Genomic DNA, 22,729 nt, shown 5'->3' with positions numbered 1-22,729 from the left:
GCACATTTTGACTACGGCTTGCAAAATGTTTTACAGGACAAGTTCAGCCATTCTCAGATTCATTCATCCAGAGCTTTGCAGTATTTGTGCAGTAAGCACAATCAAACGCTGATGAAACGCTGAGGAAGATTTGGGACCGGGTGTCTTACATATAAATCGTAAAAGAAAATATGGACAAATCCTGTTTGGTCACCCAACGGTTTTCTGAAGGGTGATTTTGAAGACCATCCATTGTCTGGGTCTCTGATCAATACCATATTGGCAGAAAATGACTGCATCCAACTGTGGTTAATCTAAAAATGAGCAAAGGTGAACAAGCCTGACAGTTGGGTGTTGGGTGTGGGTGACAGTTGGGTTCTACTTATTTTAGCTTTCCTCATCCTAACCATTGTCTTAACCAACATTACCTTTATACAATCATTGAACCTGTTCATTCATCCTAATTTCAGATGTCACTACTGAAAAAGCAACTGAAACTAAATGAAACCTGGAAGGGGTGGTCCTGGACCCTTCCACGTTATGCTGGAAAGATTCTGAGTCACAGGTGGCTCAGTTGGGGGCTAAGGTTGCACAGCAGGTGCAGCCTGCTGATCCAGCTGCTGGAGGACGCAGCCATCAATCTACCAGCTGGCTGTTCTCTAGCTAACATTGGCTAGCAGCCTGTGGCCATGGGACAAGTGGTTTCTACCAGCTACTCCAGCTGAGCCACTTTTGGCTGGAGCCAAACCTAGAGCTTTCTGCAGTCTGTTAGTATAGTTAACAACATGCCAAAGCCATATTATTGTTAAAACTGATTAATGAATATGCTCTCTTGGACTTTTTGTCACAGCTCAAAAGTCAAATTCATTGAAAGTGCTTAAGTAATAACAGTTGGCAGTATGTGTTAAGGTGAAAATGTTTTACTTTTCATGCCTTTTAACTTTTCATGTCATCCATTTTCTTTGGTTTATTATTTTGTTATGGCTCAGTAGATTTTATATTTCATGTGGAATATTATATTCATGTATGAATATTATTTTTCATCTTTCTACAGTCATTAGTGTACCTTCCATCTTTATTTTGTATCACAAATGTAGCCAATAGGTTTTTATCTGGTTGCGCTTGGTGGACCACATGTTTGGAAAAAATGACATGTGAGAGACCAAGATAGAAGGCGGTAGTTTCTTCTCTTTTCCAGCAGCAGAGTATTGGATGAAGGGGTGAGCCTCCAGGACCAGCCAACCACGGAGCAGCAAAGTTCAAACCACACCCTCTCCACCTATAGTAAAAATGTTTACATGCTAACCATGTGGTGGTCGTCTTTTTTATATTTTAACCTGAGGTCGAGTCGGTGTTAATCGCCTGAGGATAAGTTTTGTAGACCCATGAGCTCATTATATTCTGTACAATAAACGCTTCTTTTGAATTTTGATCAGATCAGTTCCTCCTTCCAATTGTTTAACACATGGTCAGACATTCTTTGAAAAAGAACATGACATCATAGACTGCAATGCAGCAGTTACTTATAAAACCATGCCAACAAATATGCACAAATTTTAACTTATGAAGGTCATAAAATGCAATCCTCCATAATGGTCATGGATGTGAAATCTAGCTGTGAGACCAAAACTGTTTATGTCATGTTGTAAGTATGTTTATTTCTACTTTGTGTTGGAAACTTTAACACAGGAATCAATTAAAATTGACTCATTTTTGGAGCCAGCCCATAGTAGTCATATGATGAACTGTATTTTTCCCCACTTCAACAGTGGCTTCATCTGTGAAAACTGAATGTTGCCCCTGGTTTTATCCAAAGACACTTCAACATGTACACTGGGGAAGCCAAAGATTTACTGTAACTACCCACCCTAGAGACAACTAAACTTCCTATTAAGTCAAAGCTGCCCTCTAAAAATCTTTAATTTGGCTTTAGAATAGCTCTTCAGTTATTCCCTGGTGGATTCGGTAGGATCTGTAGAATCATGATGACATTGTAAGGTTCACTTCATGTTGAAAGTTCAATTTTTTTGAAAAACTGGCCTCACATTAAATGCAAGAATTATGAGTTTGTGAGGGAACAAAGGGATCCCATACCATATTATTTACACCACCATGCTTCACAACTGGTGGAAGGTTCTTCCCTCTTTGGTTCGTCTGCACCACACGTGCTTACCGGTATTTTGACCGAACATATTTATTTTCGATTGTTTTAGTTTTTTTCCTAAATACAATATGCAGAAACATTCTGGTCGTTACGTGAATGCTCCCCAGTCACCAATATGTTCTATGTGTGCATAAGGGAAAGTAATAGAAGTGAGTGTCCCATATGCCTGAATAAAAAAAAAAAGCAAAAAGAAACATTTCAATTTTCACTTCCTTAATACTCATCTAGAACCTCTGCAGCCCGACTTGTACATTTGAAAGGAAGTTGAAGTCAGACCAATCAGTCTCGTCACTATAAGAATTTTTTATGAAGACCAGAAAATTTCAGTTTCTTTTCCTTCGTGCACTGCTTTTCTAGGGTGTTCTTGTGTATCAACAGTGGCTCTGCTTAGATAAACACGTGCAACATCAGTGAATACAGAACGCTTTACTGAATGTATAATACATAGCCAGGGACAAAAAAACAAACAAAGTTGTTAGACTATTTAATTCAAGATGTTTTCCTTTGTTTAATTGGGGTTTAATTAGGGTCAGAGACTATGTGGATAACATTACTGATGGTAAAAAAATAAATAAATAAATGAATTGTATGATAATAAATTCAAACCTTTTTTCATCAGTTTGTTTTTACGACGCATTTTCTGATTCAAAAAGCTTTTCATGTCAATCTCCACTTTAATTGTTACAACTTTTTTTTTAATACTGTCCTCCCTCGGAGTCTCAGTATTTTCCTGAATTGCTTTTTTTCTTTTCACTATCTCATTCCAAAATATATTATGCTGATGTTCACACTTCATTCAAAATTCTGTCGTGGGCTAAACTATTGCCAAGTCAGGTCAAACAAAGATAACATAGCTATTAATGTTAATAATCTAAAACTCTTAAATATATTTGTTAGATTTTAACATTTATAAAAGCAGGGCATATTAGTCTAAAGTGATAAACACAGATGATACAGTTTTTCATGAAGGCTAATATTTAACAGAGCACAATTTATTTCATCCAGACAAAAAATGATTTTAAGTTGTTGCAAATATCTTCTTCCACTGTCTCTGTGGATATTTTTCTTTACACTTTTAACAATTATTGTAGAATCATATTATTATACATATATTTGATGGCATTATGAGGGAGTGTCTGACGAGTGTATTTAATTTAAAAGTGGTGATGCATCATACTGTATATTAGGAGAATAACACAAAACTGAGGGTGCGATCTGCTTTGCAAACTCCTATGTTTCACATGCAAAGCCCCTTTGACACACTTTTCTCCATATCCGCTTTTGGTTCAGTGTGCATCATGGCACACCTTGAGTATCTTTTGCTTTGCTGTAGAAAGTCAAAGAGAGGTGAAAAGAGGAGGGTACATAAAATATGACAAGACATGCAGAGGCAATAACAGATTGTACTCACTAAGAACTGATTAACTTTATTTAGGTGTAAATAATTCAAAACATTCAGCATAAAAAAAACAAAGAAATAATTAAAGGAGTCTGGTCATGACACTGTTTTAATAACTGCAATGAACATCTCTGGAAAGATCTTAAAAATACAGCACGAAAAATGTGTCCTTGGTGGCAGATCCAGACGTCTTATTGATGCAGATAATGGCTCTTGGCAGTTATTATATGTTCATATGGAGAGAAAAAAAAGTTAGAATTGAAAAAGTTGATAAATGTATTCTAAATGTGTGTGTGGTTTCAATCTTTACTTTGTGTTTCTTGTATGTCTTTCTGTATATCTCTACATATGCAGCAAGTGTAAGTAAAAGTAGAGAGCCTAAAAGGACATAGAAATTAGGCAGATTGCACATGTCATTCACACATTGGAAGGAACTGACACCCGTGTATTAAAAAGCTTTCACAGTAATATTTCTCAAGCATATTTTCTTCCAACCTTTGTTGTAACATTCAACCCTTTACAAACATTCCAGCCTATTCATTGAGGCTCCGCTCATTATTATTATTTTTTTCAGTCCTTTTTCATCAGCAGATTGAATGTTGTCAAACACCAGACCTGTCGAGTTAATGGAAAAGGGGCTGGCGGATCCACATTATGATCCACCAGCCCCACTGGAAATGTGACGGCCTGTTTCTTTGTGCTACGTAAAGGACACAATTATTAAAAAAGAAGCTTTAATCATGTCTGTCAGGTAATTTGCCTGCTAGATGAGCTGTTTGATCAGGTGGTCCTGGTCTTAACCGTCATAAACAGCAGTGATTTTGATGGATATTTTCCTCTCACACTTTAACCATGCAGAAGTCAGCCGTATCCAAACAAACCGAAGTTTAACTATTACAAATTATGAATAACTGGTAATAAGATTTATTTCCAATAATAACCGCTGACTGGACAAAGAGAGCAGGGTTAAGAAATTCTGGTTGTTTGCATAGTCCTGACCAGGCTAAATGCACAGAATACATCTCCACGGTAACTTTACCACCCCTGCTTTAATGCAACCAACTCAAGCTTTAGTTCAGCCAGGGTAACTAGCACGTCCAGGATTAATCCATGTCTTGGTACCTGCCTATACAATATAGGAAAATAGAACATATTTTGGATGGTATCATGAACAAGAGACATACACAGAAACAATCAATCAATCAAATGTTATTTGTATAGCACCTTTCATCCAGGTACATGAAATACAAAGTGCTTAACATTTTGACTGAAAAATAAGAATAATAAAAACAAAAATAAAAACTGGGAGACCAATGCACACTGTGGGTGCAGCAGCCGGCTGCCTCACTAGTCTTGGACCTTAAAGTTCTCTGCACGCAGCATATCATCGTCGGAAAGAAAGGTCTGAAAACAAAGTTCTTGTTTTGTATCTTTTACTCCAAAAAAGTGAAAAATTATACAAACTACAGAACCAAATCCTTTTCTAAATAAAATAAAATATGCTGGTCAAAAGACTGTTTTGCTCCAAGGTCCAGTGACTTCTAGCAATTTCACTGAGTTATAGCATATTTATAACACATGCAGCAGCCAATAGAAACGCAGCACTCTGCTCCGTCACCAGTCACTGGCTAGAACACAAAGAAATCTTGCTAAAGATATTAATCATTTTAAACATAAATAACGTTTATCCAAAATGGCTACAACACACACTGACATACAATATAGTTAATTAAAATGAATTCAAGAATTAAGGCTAAAAAATAATCAGTCCACAACAATAAAATATAATAATAATAAAAACATTACAAGAAATAGATAAATAAACAAAACAAATACCTCTAAAAAATGTTAAACAGAATAAAACTATAAAATGTGATGCTACATAAAAGCCAGACCAAAGAGATACATTTCCAGCTCCTCTCAGATCCTCCGGCAGGCTGTTTGGAGCACAATAAGTGGAACATAAATAAAAATAATAACAAAAACAGTAAGGCATTTTAAGGCAAATAGCATCGAGTTTTTTTATTCATTTATATTATTTGTTTAAGGACTCCGAGATAATAACTAAAAAAAAATCAGCTCAACCAATCACAGGCCACTGCGTCATCATTCCGCTGCAAAATTCAGACGGCATTAATCTGCGACATACCGGATGAGCGAACGTCTATTTGTTAGATTTTTTTTAAACAAAATAACGTGCTGGCGTTTATTTACTTCACAATAAGGTTCAAATTTAGGTTTAGTATATGTTAACAGCAGCTCGGTTCGTGCAGCCAGCCGTGTTTAATGTGAGACGTGTATGGGTCCTGGAGCTTGTTGTGGGTTAACAGTCTTGGGTTTTCGTGCCAGCGTGGGAGCCGCTCAGCCCCGGCGGGATGAGCTATAGGTACGGGGGTGGAGGTGGAGGTGGAGGAGGGAGAGGTGGAGGAGGGAGAGGCAGGAGGGGAGGGCGCGGGTACAGGGATGGCAGCAGAGAGAGGATGGACCGGGGAGGTGGCAGGGGCTCCAGAGGACCCGACCAGGACCAGGACCAGGACCGAGGAGGAGGAGGAGGAGGAGGAGGAGGGGGGCAGATGGAGCGCCCTCCGCCGCATCTGCGGGGCCGTGAGATCGGCATGTGGTACGCTCGGTACGGAGCCGTGCGGAGGAAACAAGCGGACCGCAGATCGGTATGGGCATGGGTGCAGACCCCGGGGGGGATATGTCCCCCACAATTTCTGAAAAACATGACCCCCCAATAAAAATACCCTAACATATATATGTAAAATATAGAATAGAATATTTATTAAAAATATATTTCTAAAAAAATAATACATCCACGGTGCGTTTTGAGGTGTACAGAATGAAAGCAATGGGTCTTCTTTTTTTTTAGAACTGTTTAAGATAAGATAAGATAAGATAAACCTTTAATAGTCCCACAGAGGGGAAATTTGCAGTTTACAGCAGCAAAGGGGATAGTGCAAAAACAAGAGGCATCAATAGAAAAATAATAACAGTAATAATAATAACACACTATAAACAGTAAACTGGTATAATAATAATAATAAGAAGAAAGATAAATAATAAGAAATACTAGTATATAAAAAGATAACAGACGGATATTTACAGATGGATATTTACATAATTGCACGTTGCAGTGAGTGAAAGATATTGCACATTATTTCCCTTATGTACATTTATTGTCAGGTTGTATGTGGTCTACTGTGAGCAGTGCTGGTTGTGTAGTCTCACAGCTGCAGGGAGGAAGGACCTTACCACCATAACTGTGTTAAAACATGATCAGTTAGTTTAAACAACTTGTTTAGGGCTCCATATTTGATCCATATATCAATTGATCGTGCATAAAGTAGTCCCATAGGATAAAAGGAAGATGGTGAGAAGAATTTGAGATGAGTAGACACTACATGCCCAAAACCCCTTAAAATGATGATTTATGAATATAACAGTTAAGTAAGCAGTGACACACACTGTTGGCTGTTTAGGACAAATACACAAGAAAGGTAAGCACAATAAATGATTCCCTGTGCAGTATTTTTTGGCGAGCCTTTACCAATTTATGGCATGGTATGAGTTGCATATTGGCAAAAAATTAAAAATTTAAATCACGTTAGTGTCCCCCCCAATCCTGACATCGGATCTGGGTATGGGTCCTGCCGGTGTCGTTCCAAAAAGTGATTGCCTGCCAGAATCTGATTTCTCCCCTGAAAATGGGTCTTTTTACCTGCCAAAAATTGATTCAAGGCGAAATACAGTTAATGAAAGATTGTTTCTACCTAAATATGATTTGATCTCATTCTTGAGCTTCATAATATAAATACTAGAGCTCACAGGGTTGCTTTTAACTCTTTTAAATGACCATTACAACACAAAATAGACATTTTCACCTGCCACAAATTGATTGAAGGCCAAATACAGTTAATGAAAAGTTGTTTCTGCCTAAATATGACTTGATCTCATTCTTGAGCTTCATAATCTGAAAATCTGACGTTTTAGCGCTATCGCTCAACGGGCTGCTGTGCGCGGCCACAAATCAGAAGAAATCAGATTCTGGCAGGCAATCACTTTTTGGCACAACACCGGTGTTCTGCCAATCCCTGCTACCCGCCGAGAAATGCTACTTTGTGGTTTTGCGCATGCGCACAGTGGATTTTCAAAGTTTGATTGGCACGTCCATCATTTCTTGCACGATGTAAAATTGATAATATGGGATGTTGAGTATTTGATCCTTCAAAATACACTACCCATGACATTAATTGCATTACACTTTGTGAACATTATACGATAAAGAGAAGAAAAAAAACAATTATATCACTTTATTTGATATCAATTCAGTTATTTGCATTTATTTAACCAGGCAGGTCATTAAGAACACATTCTTATTTACAATAACGGCCTGGCAAGCGACAAGGACCACTTGGGGGGGAGGAAGTGGGCTAGGGAGTAAAACACAGTAAAATTGTAGCTCTGCAAAGGTAGAAAAACCATTAGGTAGCATTTTTTGGCAAAGCATCAGAAATTGGCAGAACACCGGTGTGAAGGCTTTCGTTCGTCAGTTTAACAGAGCAAACTGTCTGCATTTCTTCCTGCAGGATTGGATTCCTTTGGTTTGCCGTCAGTAAAAGGATGCGCTTGACATCATTCCCCGTGTTGCCTGTCTCCTTTTACGTCAGTTCAGAGTTTAGTGTTATGCAGGCATCAGAATCTTCCGCGGAATTCCGCGGATTTTGGTCTCAGCAAAAAATTTCCGCGGAGCGGGGAAAAAAAAAAAAGAATTCCCCAAACAACGGACTCGAAAACGCCATGCGCCAGGCCAGAAAAGAAAAAAATAATATGCAAAATATAAGCGACGTATCTATCCATTCATTCAGAAATCAATAATCATTTTCATTTGGGAGCCTCTGTGCGGCGCTGAATATGCAATGCGGTGTTTTACGGTGTGCTTCTCATTGAACTGACTGGAGGCAACACGTTGCGGCAGTGAGTGAAGCCTGAATTATGGTTCTGCGTTAAATCGACGCAGAGCCTACGGCGTAGGGTACGTGGCGACGCGCGCCGTACGGTGCGTACGGCCGCGTACCCTACACGTGGTAGTGCTCTCCATTACCAGGGTTGGAGACCCCTGTTATAAATGAACAGATTGTTATTAGGTATACTGTTCATCATTATAGCACTAGACTCTAGTGCCTCTAGTGACTAGAGGTTCCAGTCCGCTCAAGTTACCAATTCCAAGGACCAATCATCTTAAGAGATCTTTTATTTATAGATCTGTGACTTTGTGGAATAACCTGCCTCAAAACCTCTGCTACATACACAACAAATTAACTTTTAAAAATAATCTTAAAGTCTACTTAGCATTGTAAAGTTTTGGTTGTTTGTTCTTTTTGCATTCTGTATTATTTAATAGTTTTCTTTTCTTTAATGTAAATTTATCTTAGTATTTAACTTGTCATCGCGCATTGAGTTAAATCATCTAATCACTTTGTTTTTGTAATTGTATAATTCTGTATGTTTCTTTTTTTTTTGTGGACCCCAGAAAGGTTGCTACGGCACCAGCTAATGGGGATTCTTAAAGGGGGCCTATTATGGCATTTAATGTCTATTTTAAACAGGCCTTGAATGTCTTAAAAACAAGCTTTTGGTTGTTTTTTCTATATAAATTAGAAATTCAGCCTGTGGGCCCTGTCTTTCTCTTTACCGTTTCTAACCTCATTCTCTATGCGGGATTCTGAGTGGGCGGGGAGGCTATGATAATGAGGCACTGTGCTGATTGGCTGCCTGAATGACGTGATACACCGCTATGAAAAAATGGCGGAAGCTCCGGCCGGCGGAGTTAAGCCTGAATTACGGTTCTGCGTTAAATCGACGCAGACCCTACGCCGTAGACTACGCCGTAGACTACGCCGTAGACTACGCCGTAGACTACGCCGTAGGCTCTGCGTTGGTGTAACGCAGAACCATAAATCAGCCTTTACACTGTGTCATGCATGCGATGTGAGCGAGCGGCAGCAGCAAAATCAATTCCATTGCTTTATTTTCTATTGGACTGTCCTAACTGGCCGCAGCGACGCAGCGCAGCGCAGCGCAGCGCAGCGCAGCGCAGCGCAACGCAACGCAACGCAGCGCAGCGCAGCGCAGCGCAGCGCAACGCAGCGCATTGCAGCGCAACGCCGCGCAACGCGACGTTTTGAGCTGAACATTTGTCGGACGCCCTGCTTCTATTTTCTTCCTGTTGCTCGCGTTGAAAGCCGGTTGAAAGCGCTGTAGGAAAAGGTCACGGATGGGGAATGGCTGATCCAGTTAGTTAAAATGAGAAGTTATCTCTATGATACCTCTTCATTTCACTACAAAAACCTCAATAAAGTGGCAGCTGGCTGGAGGGAGATGGACAGAGAGCGTCCAATGTCACGCAGTGCTACGCGATAGTCGGACGCTCGCATGCAGTTACGCGGTTTTATAGTTGTGGCCGTGGTTTCACGCATCGGAGGCCAACCTCTGAACGGCTCGTAGAAGTCACATCACACTGGATGGCTCATCCGGGCGGCTGTACAGACACTGCAGAATTTGGTTGCTTCCCTCCTTCTCTGAGTTGGCAGGCTGAGGGGAGACCACTTTATATATGTTAAAGCAAGAAAAAACAGGTTTTTCATAATAGGTCCCCTCTAATAAAATCAAAATCAAATCATTCCCCATTTTAAACGTCTGGAACGCTGTTTTCTGAGCTCAATTATTAGCAGCATCGTTAAATGAATGAGTTTAACTGGGTTTTGCTGTTCTGTGGTGGAGAAAAACTTGCAGACCGGTAGGAAGCCATACAGATAATTTACAACCATTTCCTTGGTTACATTTTTGATTCAAGCAGTTAAACAACAGACAAAAACATAAAAAATATATCCATCCTTAATTTTACTGCTTGCTTTTAAGTTATTAAATGAATTGGAATCGTCTTATTTAACCAAAAACCCTGGAAGAGCATTACAGCCAACCAGGTGGCTTCTTCAAGATGTTCCTAGATTCAAATCGAAGTCTAGATCTGGGTTTACAGTGATTTGTGTTTATAAACAGACCACACAGACTTTTCATATCAGATCTAAAGATTGGTCTTCACTTTTTATTTATTTAAATGATCTTGCCACAGGTGTTCCTTCTTGTAGACAACATAAGCCTTGCACAAATATGGTAGGCGTACAGTCAGGACTTACGTTTCTCTCTCCCATTTGTGTCCGCAGCGGGCGGTGGTCGGGATGGATGAAGCTCGAGAGCAGCACATTACCAAGCTGCTCAACTCTGTCCAGAATGACCAGCCTGGCCCAAGGAGAGACAGCAGGGATGCAAGAGCCTCTACATCTGAAAACTGGCAGTCCGCTGCCAGTAATAGTGGTCACTGGTGAGAGCAATATGCTTTTTTGTTTTGTATGGTGCATTACCAAGTTTACAAGGAAGACAAAAGAAGGCTGGAAAAGTTATTTCAGGGTTACTTGTTTTTCTTGCTACAATTAACATGTTTGACCCTCAGTTACTTTGACGGGGATAAAGCTGAAGAAGAAAAAATCGAAGAAGAAGCCCAGACCAAAGGAGGTCAAACATCCCAACGGTAATTTTACCCAATTGTAAAGTATAGTTTAGTATTTGAATGTGCACCAGAACAATCGCTGTTGTCAGGTCATCCACTATGTTGTTGATTTTAATGTCAATGTGTTTGTTTAGTGACCTCTCCACAAGAGCAGTTAAAGATGAGCCTCCAGATAGTTGGGATGAAGGTCAGGAACAGGAAGACCAAAAGCAAATGCTAAGTGAAGACAAGGATCTGGAGTTCTTGTTTCAAGACGTAGTCAGAGACGGGTCACAGGATGATTGCTTGAAAAGAGATCTGCTTAACAAGAAATCAGACACAAAGTACAAAGAAATGCTGGTGAGTGAGTTTCATGTTAAGTTTGATATACTGTGCATACAGTTGTACAGATTAAGCCTCATGCTTCATTGAGGCCATACATTCTTCTAAAGTACAGACATTTTTGCACTTCTTTAACAAGTCACAATATTGCATATCTGTATCCATACAAATTACAATTTAGTAGTACAAAAGCACAATCCCAAATAATCCATGTACAATACAAATTATTTACTAAAAGATACTGAATGGAAAAAAGGCCTATTTGGCTTATTTCACCATAATGTTCAGTTTCTTTTTAACGGTTAATTCTATGAACTACAGTACTTTGTAAATACTAAGGTACCTTGCAGAATGTTATTCCTGCTTAGAATCAGGTGTGTGTGTGTGTGTGTGTGTGTGTGTGTGTGTGTGTGTGTGTGTGTGTGTGTGTGTGTGTGTGTGTGTGTGTGTGTGTGTGTGTGTGTGTGTGTGTGTGTGTGTGTGTGTGTGTGTGTGTGTGTGTGTGTGTGTGTGTGTGTGTGTGTGTGTGTGTGTGTGTGTGTGAGAGAGAATTAATAAAAATTGAACATTTACTATGAGTTTATTGGTGTTATTTATATTTCTTTCCTTTTCAGAAATTCAGAGAAAAACTGCCATCCTACAACAAAAGAGAGGCAAGTGTTTGATTTTATTTGTCTTTAACCTCTCAACACCCAGGCAATTTCATATAAGTGACTGTCTACATTACGCACTACGTAGTGACGTATCCCGCTTCAGCTTTCATCAATATGGACATACTATACGTCGTTAGAAAGGGTAGAATCTCCGCAATCCATTCATCAATTCATTTTGGAGAAATCATGAGCACCAAACAATAAGTCATGGATATTTACCATTATGGTGAACACAGGAAACACACGGTGACTCCCTACCGTTTGACGCGGCCCTACAGATGTAATACCGTATTTTCGCGACCATTCGGCGCACCGTGTGGAAAGGCGCACCCTCATTTTTGTGTGTCATTTTTAGATTTAAAACATACATATGGCGCACCGACCCAAAAGGCGCAGTCTACAGAGCAGAGCTGCACACACGCGTGCCGCAAAACACGCCGGCCGGAAAACACACACACCCGCTGCAGAACGCACACACATGCAGAACGCACACACGAGCACACAAGCGCTTATTTAAAAAATAGAGCGGGAGCAAAACCTCTGTTTCTGCATTAAAGAGCTCCACTAATTCAGCTGCGCCAGTCCGAATTTCCTCGGTGTCAGACACTTTCTGCACAACAGTAAATAAACTTTTCATACCCCGTTGTGCGGATCCTCCACCGCGCAGAGCCCGTCTCTCCCCAGCGGGGTGGAGCAGCGCGCGTCACAGCGGCTTTAACCGGGAATGTGACCTGTTCGGACCGGCTGGGACCGAAGCCACCCACCTGTATGTGAGCAAGACCAGCGGCATTTCGGCCGGATCTGCCCCGGGGATGGTGCGCCCTGGCCCGGCAAACCCACGGCGGGAGCCTGGCGGCTCCTGAGCGCATCCTCTGCATCTTGGTTACCGGAGATCAAACCGACAGATTTGCCTGAAAATCTCGCAGGGTGAAGTTGATCCAACCTGGGACAGACCCCTGAAATCTCTGCTCGCAAAGCGGCCGGGAACCAGGTCATCGGACCCCGCTTGGGGAACCAGGAAGTCGGCTGCAGCAGCGCCCATCACCGCGCTGCTCCAGCCGCTGCTTTAACCGGGGAACGTGGACGGTTCCGACCAGCCGGGATCGGAGGAGCCCGCCTGCACTGTTGTAGGGGCTCCCGGGGAAAGAGCACCGGAATTTCAGCCGGATCTGCCCCGGGGAACCGGCGATCGGACCCGCAAACCCACGGCAGGTGCTTCCTCGGTTCCCGACATGCAAAACACACGCGCGCTGCAGAACAAGTGTGCTTATTTAAATAGAGCGGAAGCAAAACTTAGTTTGATTGTATTTTATTTCACTTTACACATCAAGCAAATCCTTAAACGTTTTCATCATCTGTTTCGCATTAATCAGCTCAGTGGAGTCTCATCCACGTCGCAACTCACGGGGGCTTCACCCGCCCCCTTCTCCCTTTACCGTTCTCATGGTGGCCGGCCTTACATTACCGTAATTCAGGTAATAGACACGGCGCACCGTTTCTTAAGGCGCCCGGCACATTTAAAAGAAAAAAAAAAAAAAAAAAAGTTGCGCCTTATGGTCGCGAAAATACGGTATGTCTATTACTCAATTATTTGTAATCCAGTTGTCTGGAATATTTTTTGAAAAAACATTTTGATGGTTTTGATCAGTTGATTCTTATGGTCTGTGTTTATCGTCCGACTTTACCGAATTTACCGAAAATAGCTGGGTCTCAAGAGGCTACAAGAAATACCCACCTTTTTTAATAAAAAAAAATCACAGTATTTTTATTCTAAGTGAATTTATCTTGTGTTCAAACTATAATGCTTTTCATTCTTTACCATTCTTATCGTCCTTATCTCCTAATTCTTAATTTTCTCCGTTGCCTGTCTTATTCTGTTCTTAGGAGCTGGTGAAGCTGATCAACTCAAACCGTGTTCTGGTGGTGAGTGGAGAGACTGGGTGTGGAAAGACCACCCAGGTCACCCAGTTCATCCTTGATGACCACATCAACAGGGGGATGGGGTCCATGTGCCGCGTGGTCTGCACGCAGCCTCGTCGCATCAGTGCCATCTCGGTATGTTCTCTGCTGGCTTGAATGTATTGGATTAGTTGTTATTTACTTTTTTGTCTGCAGATGAGAAATCAGGTTTCTAATTTGTTTGGTGTCATGCATGTGTCATTTTGCCACATAAATCCTGCAGATGTGAAGTCTATGTTGCCTAAATATCCTTCTTAAATGGGTGTGCTTCCTCTCAGGTAGCAGAGCGTGTAGCTGCTGAGAGGGCAGAAAGTGTGGGAAATGGAAATTCATGTGGTTACCAAATCCGCCTGCAGAGGTGAGGAAAGTTTTTTTTTTTTTTTTTAAACATCTGGTGATGCATGAAATGAAAGTGCTGGATGCAGCTTAAATCAGGTTCACGGTGTATTTAATTGGTGCTCACAAATTGTTAAGTCGTTAAGGCACTAAAAGAAATACAGAGCAGCATCGGTTGTTTGGAGGAAGAATGTTGGCGCTAACACAGACTGTTTAATTTGTTTTCCTCATTCTGTTTATTGTAGCCTAGTCTGATGTGAAAAAGCTGTATCAAAGTATGGTAGATTTGGATATCATAAGCAGAGAGTATATGCTGGTTTGTTACAAAACCTATTATTATACCTAATTTACAGGAAAATGTAAAGCTCGATCATTCCAGTTCCCCCAACTGAGGTTGGCATTTCTGTTATACAGTATGTATACAGAAATTCAGATTTATAAAATATGTTCAGTCAGTAATTTAAAAATTGACTTAACCCCTTATATTAAGTATTATAAACGTTTAGTATATTATTTTAGTTTAGTATATTATGAAGTACAACAATTAATCGGCTGTTGATCAGAATCAGATTATTTTTTGTCTCATCGGCTCTGAATATCAGCCAATATTAGGTACTGGAATTGATTGATATAGCTGATTATTAATCATTTATTTTCTTTCAGTACAAGCATTGTGTGCACAGCTTTGAAAATTATTTCATATATCGCCACCCTCTTAAAATAATAGTCTACGTCATATTTTTCTCAAGTTTTTCAGAAATGTTTTTTTTTTTTTTGTTGCTTGTCAGTATATCACCTCCTTCAAAGCTTAGAATACTGATAAATCAGTATTCCAAGATTCCAAAAGAGGGTAATTAGCATCAAATGCTCTTGATTAATTGATCATTATGAAATATGAAATATAAAGAAATAAAATATATACTCTTTTGGAGTGGAGCATTCAGGTCTGTGTTAACACTCTGGCATAGAGGATTCATTAATTAATGTTTTGGACAGAGGAAGTCAAAGTCGCGCTTCAGCCTGACTGAAATGCTTGGTAGGATCTTTAGAGAATGGCGTATCAATTAAAATCTGGAACTTTCAGTTGATTCTACAAGCTTTGAATCATGGGGTGTCAATGTTAGCAAACTACTTATCATGCAATTTGCATATATCCCAAAATGTAAAACCCTGAGAGTTTAAAAGAGGTTAACTTTTCATATTAGTGTATGTCTAATCTGCATCTACTGTCGAGTCTGATTGTGTCATGGTAGAATGCCTCTTCAAGAAATTGCAAAATTAAGGTAGATAAAAAAGGCTATTTATAATATAAATTGAAAGGAGTCCTTTATAAATTCCTCCGCCCGTGTAGCTATACATTATTCTGAAATTACTTTTTTTTTAAAAACATGTTTTATTATACAACTACAATTTAGATGTGTTTTTTTGATCATTTCTAAAATAGCAAGGAAATGTGGCAAATACCTCTAGACCTAACATTATAAAGGGCAGAAGATGGAAACGGTAAGTTGAGAGCAGCTGCAGGAGGAGAGAGATAAGTCGAAGGAGAAGGGCACTTTAGCTGAAGTGAGCAGAGCGTTCCAGGAGATGTGAGGATCCAGCTATCTAAAATGAATTGTGTACAATAGAGTGTAGAGTTGTTGGAGATTGAGACGCAAGCAGAGGAGAAGAAAATAGGCGAATCAGGTGTGCAGAAAGAAATCTGATAGGAGGATTAAGAGGAAGACGATGGGGGAAAAGCCATTACTGTCATAGAGATGGGATGGAAAATATTGTGCAAGAGTGGTTTTGAGATGATCTTTCCACATTTTTCTATCTTTTCTTTGTGGTACTAAAAGTATAAAATTACTGTAGTCGTGATTCATCATTTTCCTGAGAACAAAATCAATGTTTTGTATGAAAGAGGTAAAAGGCTTGATAACTAGAAAGGCATCTTTTTGAGGTTATTTCGCACAGTTGTGCTGTTACCCTCTTTGATGAGACTGCATGAGTCTATCTGTGGATGTATCCTAAAATTGCTTCGTTAAACTTATATTTATCCCCCAGCTTTTTCCACATAGCATCTATTAAAAAAAGTAGATGCTCTTCTCTGTTGTCCTTTCTCAGAGCCTGATGAGCTTCTGTAAAAAGTACGTACAAAGTCACCATGATTGTAACATGGACGGTCTCTGCCAACTAAATCTATATTTGCTTTGAAAAAGAGCGTTGCACAGTTTAGTCAGTGCAACCTCGGGTAATTAAACCTGCGTATTTTTGTTGTGTTGTATACTTAACATAATAAAAAAGAGAACTTTATCTCTCCAATGAATTCATAGCCCAACTGTCCACAGTGACCATTGTATATCTTTGTAAGACGTTGAAAGGATAGTCAGTGCAATTAGGAAGTGAGAATAAAACTGTTTCGTCCTTTCTTCTCCCCTGGAGTAATGAAGAACGTGTGTATTAGTCTTGCAAAGCTTTACATAGGCTGGGTGGGTCTATACATGGGTATGCCAGCTACTGTACATTCATAGCAGTGTGTCAGTAGTTGGTACTTTGAAAACCTGAACAGTGGCAGACTTATACCGACATTCACCGTGAATCTTGAAACGGTTTCTGCACCCTCACTGCTAAAGGAGTTAAGAGGATAAGTACCAGTTGACACAGTTTGTGTGACTGAAGCAATACAGTGTATGTAAACACAATACCAAGAAGGAACAACAACAGGAGTAATCTTAGAAAAGTTGTTCCCATTAAACTAGGAAGGGTTACAGTCAGCTGATTATGCTTGACACGTCGTTCATTGCAGAAGCAAACTGACGTTACCATGAAAGTAACTCTTTCTATTGGTGCTTTGTAAGTTTACTCTCATACTGCAGTGTTGCTTTAACGTTTGATGGCTGTTCTCCTGATGTGCCTCTGTCATACCCTTGAATATACTAATCAAATTGGTTGGTGCTTGCTACACAAATTAGCCAAGTAGTTTGAAACTTTTCTGCTGCCATTTTATTGGCTGTTCAGCTGCAGTTGTGATTGGCTAACACTTGCATAGATGTATCGAAATTGAACATTCCAAATATTTTATAAAACAACACTCCCCCAATTCAGTTCAGTATAATTTTTTTTCACATTATATTTGGAGCAAGTGGAGAGATGCACCTTCTCAAATGTAATTGCTTCCTGCTTCTCTTATTTATCAAACACACCACTTGTGCAGAGTGTGACAGAAAATTGTAAGGTGCATAACCGTTCAAGACCATACACACCAAACTAACACGTTATTGACAATGTGAAAATTGATGGTTACTGGCGTTTCTCAGTGTTTCCAAGGTTGAGTCACAAACTGCCTAAAACAGGTGTCTGTTGGAGGGAGGACATATTTTATTATTTACAGAGTAAATAATGAATGGCCCATGAATCAGACACCTTACTGGGCAGAACTGCAATTTAAAAATCTGCAGTGCTGGATAGAATGGATGTGCTGGAGAGGTCTAAAAAAACAAAAAAAATAACATTTCCAGTTTGTCCTGAGGCACCTCTCCAGCTTAATAGGACCCTTTGCAATTGCAAAACAGGGCTAGATGAGTTCTACATTTCTTTTGTTTCAAACTATTTGAAAAAATGGTAATTCTTTTTTTAATGATTCGATAATGATTTTACAAATATTTACTTAATGGGTTGTTTCATGTCAGCTCAGCAGACCTCTATACATTGAGTCATGGATTCGATTGTAAGGTTATTTTAATCCATTCAGACCAGATTAACCATATTTTTGTATGTCCTTTTAAGACCTGGAACAAAGTTCTGTGCTTTCAGGCCTGTCATTATTTTAAAAATGCACCAACAAAAAGGAAAAAAAAATTATACAAACCAAAAAAATTATCAAGAAAAATAAATCATTTAAAAAAATGCATGAACCAGTAATGTATTCATAATTACAAGAAAAATTATTATTTATAAATAGTTGAATCCAACATGGGAAGTGATTATGTTAGATAATGAACACTTCTAATTAAAAATTTAAATATATTTTTTTTGTGTTTTTTTCTTACATGTCAAGCCTTAGGGGGTTAAATGACAAATGTGATGCATTTTTCATTAGTTGAAAATGACTAGTGTTGTGTTTTGTATTGTCTACTGGCTAAAATATTTTTAGACAGTTTTATTTTAGGGTTTTTAACAATACAGAGAACCACTTTTCCCTTTTTTCCTTGTAATTTAATGAATGAAGAAAATAATTTACAGTGTATTGATTTATTGAATATTAAACCTTCAGCAAGAGAAGAAATATTTAGACGTTTTTTTTGTTTAATTTTCTTCATAAAAACATGAACTGGTGACGTGGCTTAGTGAGTAGGCATTAATTACCCCTACACTACTGGTAGAAGCGTTTTATAACAATTTCAACTTTATGTACTAAGATAAAACCTGTTAGAAAAACCTGACATCAGAAGAAGTATTGAATCCTTAAACGGTGAAGAAGGAGGCTGGGAAATGCATAAATGTATCTAGCACTTGAAAACATTAATGAATGAAAATTAGCACGAGACTGGAGACATTTTTTCTTCTAAGTACACTAGCATTGATTTCTATCATTAAAAAAATGTCTTTTTTTTCCCCCCTCTCACATTTCATAGCCGGTTACCACGGAGACAAGGTTCGATCCTGTACTGCACAACCGGCATTATTCTTCAGTGGCTTCGCTCGGATCCGTGAGTCTTATCCCGTCTCTGCTTTCTCATCCTCCTCACATCGTCCCCCTGCCTGTGCTTATCCATTCTGCTTCTCCATCCCAGCTGCCCTCCCTTTGTGTCGCTCTGCTTTGTCCCCACTGATTTGCAGTTGACTCTGCAGTCTGAGGAAGATTCATTGTTATGGGTCCCCATTCTCATAGAGAAATAAATACACATGTGCATACACGCACAGCTTCTGTTGAGCATCCGTCCTTTTTTATCCTTGCATTTTAGTACTTTTGGAGAGAAACAAACCGGACTAAATGAGAGTACCAGCTGTACCTTTTTATATCTCACTTCATACCCGTTCAGGCACAGCTCTGGTGAATTATTTCAGGGCTTCAGCTGTCTGACTGAAATGTTTGACATTAAATGTTTGAGATTAAATGTTTGACAATTTGATATGCTATTTCTGAACTTATAAAACTTTTTCCTTTAACTATTTTGACATTTAATGACTTTCTAGTGGTTTTGCCAAATATTTAAAGTAGTGCTACTTGTTACCTGCCCACATGGCGAGAACAACCAACATGAACTGCAGACTCGAACCTTCCCTGTTCTGTTGTTAGGTTGCTGTCTAGTATCAGTCACCTGGTGTTAGACGAGATTCACGAGCGGAACCTCCAGTCTGACGTCTTGCTCATCATCGTGAAGGAGTTACTCCAACTCCGAGATGACCTCAAAATTGTCCTCATGAGTGCCACACTCAACGCGGAGAAGTTTTCTAAATATTTTGGTACGCAATCAGAACAACACCACATTTGGTTCAGCTGAAAAGTTTGTCCTCATCATCCGTGTGTGTCCCCCTCCTTTCAGCAAATTGTCCAGTGATCCACATCCCTGGTCTGACGTTCCCAGTGGAGGAGTTCCTCCTTGAAGACATTTTAGAGATGACCAGGTAGAGTAATATTACGCTCACATGTACAAAAGCAGCCAGGACTAAGCATTCAAAGTCAAAAATACGCATTTACTCTGCCAGGTATCGTCCTCGTAATCAGGACCGCCGACCCGCATGGAAGAGAGGCTTCTGGCAGGGTCGTCAGTCCAGATCTGAGAAGGAAGAAAAAGAGGCTGAATACAAGGAAAGCTGGCCCAGTTATGCACGCACACTGCAGGGCAGGTGAGTACATGGGAACAGCAGGGTTGTAAAATCACCTGATACATTTGTTGTTCATTTGGTTTCTCACTTTTACCTTTTTTTTTTTAATTAATTTGAGCCCTTACTGAAGCTGGAATATAGACTGTTCCCACTTTGTTTTGCAGGTAAGTTTAAGGTTTCCAAAAGAATGAGGGCTTTGGGGTACTTGATCACCTGACCCATAGATGCATACTGTATATTATTTATTCATCTGTGTTGTTCCACATATTGGGTAGCTGCAAAAGTTTGCTACAGCAGAAGAAACACTGACTCATCTGTTTAAGTTCCATCCATTTATCTGAACAGTGTTTTCTTTTTTTCCTCTTTTTTTTTTAAACATCTTTGTTATTTCTCTCTCAGGTGCAAGAGTGTGTAAAATATGATTAGGAATTGTATTAAAACACCACATATTAACACAGCACAACATTTTAAACTGTTGTTCACTTTCTAAACTCAATTAACCCACATTATTTGTAGTAAATAAATCCGTCATACTCCAAAAATATAAGTCAGCAACATTCTTGAACAACGCTGATTGTGATTGGTATTGAGTTATTGAGTCTTTCATCTTCAATAATGACTGAAAGGAACATCATTAATGTTATTTAAGTATTGGACTTATCAATAGCATTAGTTGAAATAGTGTGACTGTTCTCCAAAAATATTAAAGACACTGAACCAAACAAGGCCAGCCTCAGCATGTATGCTGTCTCGTGCGAGATGTTCACACATGCTGATGATCCGGTTGGAAATATTCAGGAATTCACTTAATGGACAGTAACTATGGACCGTATGTGCACCAAACACAAGCAGTTAGACCCAAAAGTATTTGGACAAGGACAGCGATTAAGTGACATTGCCTTCAGCAAGATGAACTTTGAGATGTATGGGGCTAAACTTTGCTCACATTCAGCCAGCTGCAGAAGATGGATAATGATTCAAGGCAACTCAGAAGTTTTTGAATGCAGAAGAATTAGATATTCATCATTCAGTAAGTCTTGTGATGTCGGCCCAGTACAGCATGCTTTTAACTTGCTGAAGACACAAAGCAGCAACTGAAGGCGGCTGCAGTGAAGGTCTGAAGGCATTTCCAGAGAGGAAACTCAGAATGCTGTGATGTCCTCCGGCTCTAGGCTTCAGTATGTCAGTGACTGCAAAGGGTTTAAATCTGTGTATTAAAAATGATGATTATATTTAAAGTTGTCACTTTGTCCAAATACTTTTGGCCCCCTGGAACTGGAGTTATGTGCTTACAATGGATGTAAGTCTGAAATGGTCAATGCCATGTTTTTGTTCAACCTATTACATTTAAGCTGAATTCTACACTTTGATCGCATCTTGTTTATTTTACTTCAGATCCATTCTGGTGGTGGTGGTTAAAAGGAAAATCAAAACCTTTTGATTGTCTTCAAAAAAGGCATAAAGATCACAGAACAAATTCACAGTGTATTTGTCAAAACTGTGTAATGTGCCAAAATATATTGAGCATCAAAAGAACTTGTTGTAAACATCCATTACACAACCTCTATTGTGTAAACCAATTTTTTGCAAATGTCTGATCCCCTTTCCTTCCTATTACATGGATAAAAACCTCCAGCAGCAAGCTAGAGAGCAGCATGAGACGTGTATTGTTTTTCAATTCTTTACAGATATTCTGACGGCACAATTGAGGCCCTGGAGATGTTAGACAGTGATGAGAAGATTGATCTGGAACTGATCCTGGCTCTAATCCGTTACATTGTACTCAGTGAAGAGGTGAGTGTAATTCTGTCTCTGGTTTCAGTGCAGACACATATTTTTTAGTAAATTTGTACTGAAGACTATTTCATTCCAGGAATGCTGTTATGTCTGTGCAGAACAGGCTGTTCCTTGAGGGTTCTCAGATGTGTACTCTTGGATGTGGCAATCTCCCAACATCTTGATCACTGGCAGAAAGCAGCGGCCTGTGCAGATTGCTAGTGATTTAAATAAAACTTTGTATGTTACAAAGGCACTTTAGCTGACAAAAAAGAGACATGTAGCCGGGCAGATAGAGGGAACAGGACTATCTTCCAAATGCAGAGGGACTTTTGATCAGAGAAAATAACACCGATGCAGCAGCAGGCCTGTGCAAATGAGTGATTGAACAGAAGCTCTCCCACATTCATTTCCTTTTTTCCCTCTCCTTCCACTTCTTGTCAAGCATCCATGTTTTAATGTCAGTGCCCTTTACACAATATTATTAAAAGCACCAGTCGGTGCCGCCTGCTGTCAGTGCTGAGAGGAAAATAATCATGGTGAGGATTACTTAACGCAACAAGTTGTAAAATTTAAGGAAGGAAAATAAAACAGACCCATTTTCTCTACTTTTTTTCCTCAAAGCGATGTGGAACTAGTTTAATTATTTCTTATTTTGTGGCTGTGTTTAAAGTGTGTACAAGGGCCAAGATGAAAAAGAGACCTCTGGAATGAGGAGTGACTAACTCAGACAGACAGAACAATTATCCTCTCCTATATGA

General features: G+C 39.5%; 2 protein-coding genes across 2 annotated transcripts in view; one reads left to right on the top strand and one right to left on the bottom strand.

Moving 5' to 3' along the window:
• Positions 1–22,729, bottom strand: part of LOC133441826 (neprilysin-like) — a 466,475-nt gene that overhangs the window by 100,830 nt on the left and 342,916 nt on the right. The gene's annotated exons all lie outside the window — the stretch shown is intronic.
• Positions 6,008–22,729, top strand: part of dhx36 (DEAH (Asp-Glu-Ala-His) box polypeptide 36) — a 35,135-nt gene continuing 18,413 nt past the window's right edge. Inside the window, exons 1-12 of the mRNA XM_061719493.1 lie at positions 6,008–6,211; positions 10,769–10,926; positions 11,056–11,133; positions 11,247–11,451; positions 12,048–12,086; positions 13,971–14,141; positions 14,324–14,403; positions 18,998–19,072; positions 19,663–19,829; positions 19,910–19,991; positions 20,073–20,213; positions 21,881–21,986. Coding sequence (XP_061575477.1) covers positions 6,023–6,211; positions 10,769–10,926; positions 11,056–11,133; positions 11,247–11,451; positions 12,048–12,086; positions 13,971–14,141; positions 14,324–14,403; positions 18,998–19,072; positions 19,663–19,829; positions 19,910–19,991; positions 20,073–20,213; positions 21,881–21,986 — 1,491 coding nt within the window. The 5' untranslated portion in view covers positions 6,008–6,022. The remainder of the gene's footprint in view (positions 6,212–10,768; positions 10,927–11,055; positions 11,134–11,246; positions 11,452–12,047; positions 12,087–13,970; positions 14,142–14,323; positions 14,404–18,997; positions 19,073–19,662; positions 19,830–19,909; positions 19,992–20,072; positions 20,214–21,880; positions 21,987–22,729) is intronic.

The sequence above is a fragment of the Cololabis saira genome, chromosome 4 (genome assembly GCF_033807715.1).
Source record: "Cololabis saira isolate AMF1-May2022 chromosome 4, fColSai1.1, whole genome shotgun sequence".
In the NCBI taxonomy this organism is placed as follows: domain Eukaryota; kingdom Metazoa; phylum Chordata; class Actinopteri; order Beloniformes; family Belonidae; genus Cololabis; species Cololabis saira.
The sequence above is the reverse complement of the archived record's forward strand: the minus strand, read 5'-3'. Positions and strand labels throughout refer to the sequence as shown.